Genomic DNA, 2365 nt, shown 5'->3' with positions numbered 1-2365 from the left:
TTTCCGTAAAGGGGAAAATAAGAATAATTCTGGAATGTCGGACAAAAAACTTGAAGATGAGATGAGCACAGAAAGATGAAAAGCCCATCATTCTCCCCCTCCCCCAGTAATTTGACAATGTTTGACATGGCTCAGGCACGCAACACACGACACATAACACATGCCTCAAAACAAACAACGCATTGTACACGACACAAATAACACAAGCCTCACAATACATGGCACATGTAACTCAACACATGTAACACGCAACAAGATTGGGTATCGGAGAAATAACGTGTACAAACTTTTGGCCAGGCAGAGTGAGTTGATACAGGATTCGTTAAAACATTTGGATACAGTTCCTTCAAATACTCGATCAACTAGAACCTGTCATGGGACCACGCTCAGATCAATAACCAATCTTTGAACATGCTCTTCTTCCCCCCCCCCCCCCCCCTAGGGCCCTTTTTTTTTTTTTGGCCACTTAAAAGCACAATTTTCCGGTGGATCTTTACCGTTGTTCTTTCGTTAACATGGTAAAAATATCTACGCTTTCTGTTTAATGTAGGACTTGATAAAGGCAGAAACAAAGGACATTATATACGTGGTCTGATAGTGTATTGATTAATTTTAGTCATTCATTATAGACTTTCTGTAGTCATACAAACTAATTAAGTTTTCTAAAGCTAAATTCTTTATGTTTAATTAAGATGATTCCATTAAGGTAAAGATAAAATTGATTATATACACGTATTTAAGTGGTCTGATATTGATATATAAGGATTTTACTATGATGGTTTATTATAGACTTAATGGTCAGAAGATGGATTTAGTGTTACGGTCAGATGTCTCCTTTGCTAAGATGACAAAGCCTGCTTGCAATCATTTAGTGAGCCCCCAGGGACACATGGGATGACACCACGAATGGCCGACTGAACGACATGCTATCATCACTATCATGGTGAAAATGTGAGTAAAAAACTGTGACAAACTAGAGTAAGTAATGTAATTTAGTCATTGCTCTAGTTTTTTTTTCCTTGGTGTCATCGTGTAATAGTTTGTGCAATGATTTTTACACTTGGGACGTCGCGAATGAAGCGTCCTTCAATTCCTGAGACGTTTCACCGGGAGCGCCCTTCACCTCTTTAGACGTTTCACCGGGAGCGCCGCTCACTTCTTGAGACTTTTCCTTGGGAGCGTCCTTCACCTCTTTAGACGTTTCGCTGGGAGTGCCCCTGACTACTTGCGATGCTACACTGGTAGCGCCTCTAACATCACGTGGCCTTGCGCTGGAAGCGCTCCTCGCGTCTTGTGACGTTGCACTGCCAGCGACTCTCACTTCTTGAGATGGTGCACTGGGAACACCCCTCACTTCTTGCGACGATGCACTGGGAATGCCTCTGACTACTTGTGGTGCTGCACTGGGAGCGCCTCTAACATCACGTGGCCTTGCGCTGGAAGCGCTCCTCGCGTCTTGTGACGTTGCACTGCCAGTGCATCTCACTTCTTGAGATGGTGCACTGGGAACACCCCTCACTTCTTGCGACGATGCACTGGGAATTCCTCTGACTACTTGCGATGCTGCACTGGGAGCGCCCCTCGATTCTTGTAATGCTGCGCACGTTACTTCCGGTGGCGTTTCAGCGCACGTGCTTATCACTTCCTGTGATGTCATTCTTGGGGAAACATTAGCATATTCATTACTCGCTGGAAAAAAAAACAATAAATGAAATAATTCAATTATTTTGTTGTATAATAAATTGATATATTGCTAGTATTCAATATAAGCAAGCAATACAAAGTGAAGTCAGGACCGGATTTAGACGTGATAAAGCCCTAAGCTACTTGAGATAGGGAGCCCCTTATAATGAACATAAGAAAAATTATACTTCAAAACAATTTTTGTTAAAAGGGGGGGGGGGGAGGGTCCTTGGGTATAGCGTACTCCTATAAGGAATCCAGCACTAAGTGGCGGCAGTATTTAAATCAGTGGTGGCCTTTTGGTTCCATGCGTCAATTATGTTTTACTTTTGATTCAGATGACTGGCAACACTATTGCTGACTCCTTGGCCACCAGGGAGGGCAAATTCCACCCACCGTACAGGCTGTATGTTTCCACCATGCTCTGGCTATAATTCAAAAAAACAAATGGAAAATTGGTTTGAGTGCTGGGACAAGTCCCAAAAAGCCCGTGGAGTCTGGGAGCGGACCGCACTTCCCCATGGTGGAGGCTGTCCAGGCCTGAGCAAGTTATTATAGCACAGTGCAGGACAGGACACTGTACTGTTGGCTCATATTTCTCACGGCTATGGCCAAATTTCGATTCATGGTGCCCCGCTGAGGGGAAGAAGAGGAAACCGTGCCTCATATTCTGTTTGACTTC

The 2365-nt window shown here is 43.9% G+C and overlaps 1 protein-coding gene across 3 annotated transcripts in view; it reads right to left on the bottom strand.

Moving 5' to 3' along the window:
* LOC106078476 (uncharacterized) overlaps positions 1-2365 on the bottom strand; it is a 27759-nt gene continuing 25394 nt past the window's right edge. For all 3 annotated transcript variants that reach the window (XM_013239348.2, XM_056033444.1, XM_056033445.1), the window contains exon 9: positions 1-1689. In XM_013239348.2, the coding sequence (XP_013094802.2) occupies positions 1055-1689 (635 nt within the window). In that variant the 3' untranslated portion in view covers positions 1-1054. The remainder of the gene's footprint in view (positions 1690-2365) is intronic.

The sequence above is a fragment of the Biomphalaria glabrata genome, chromosome 6, assembly GCF_947242115.1.
Source record: "Biomphalaria glabrata chromosome 6, xgBioGlab47.1, whole genome shotgun sequence".
NCBI classification, from domain to species: Eukaryota; Metazoa; Mollusca; class Gastropoda; family Planorbidae; genus Biomphalaria; species Biomphalaria glabrata.
This window is presented reverse-complemented; position numbering and strand designations above follow the sequence as displayed.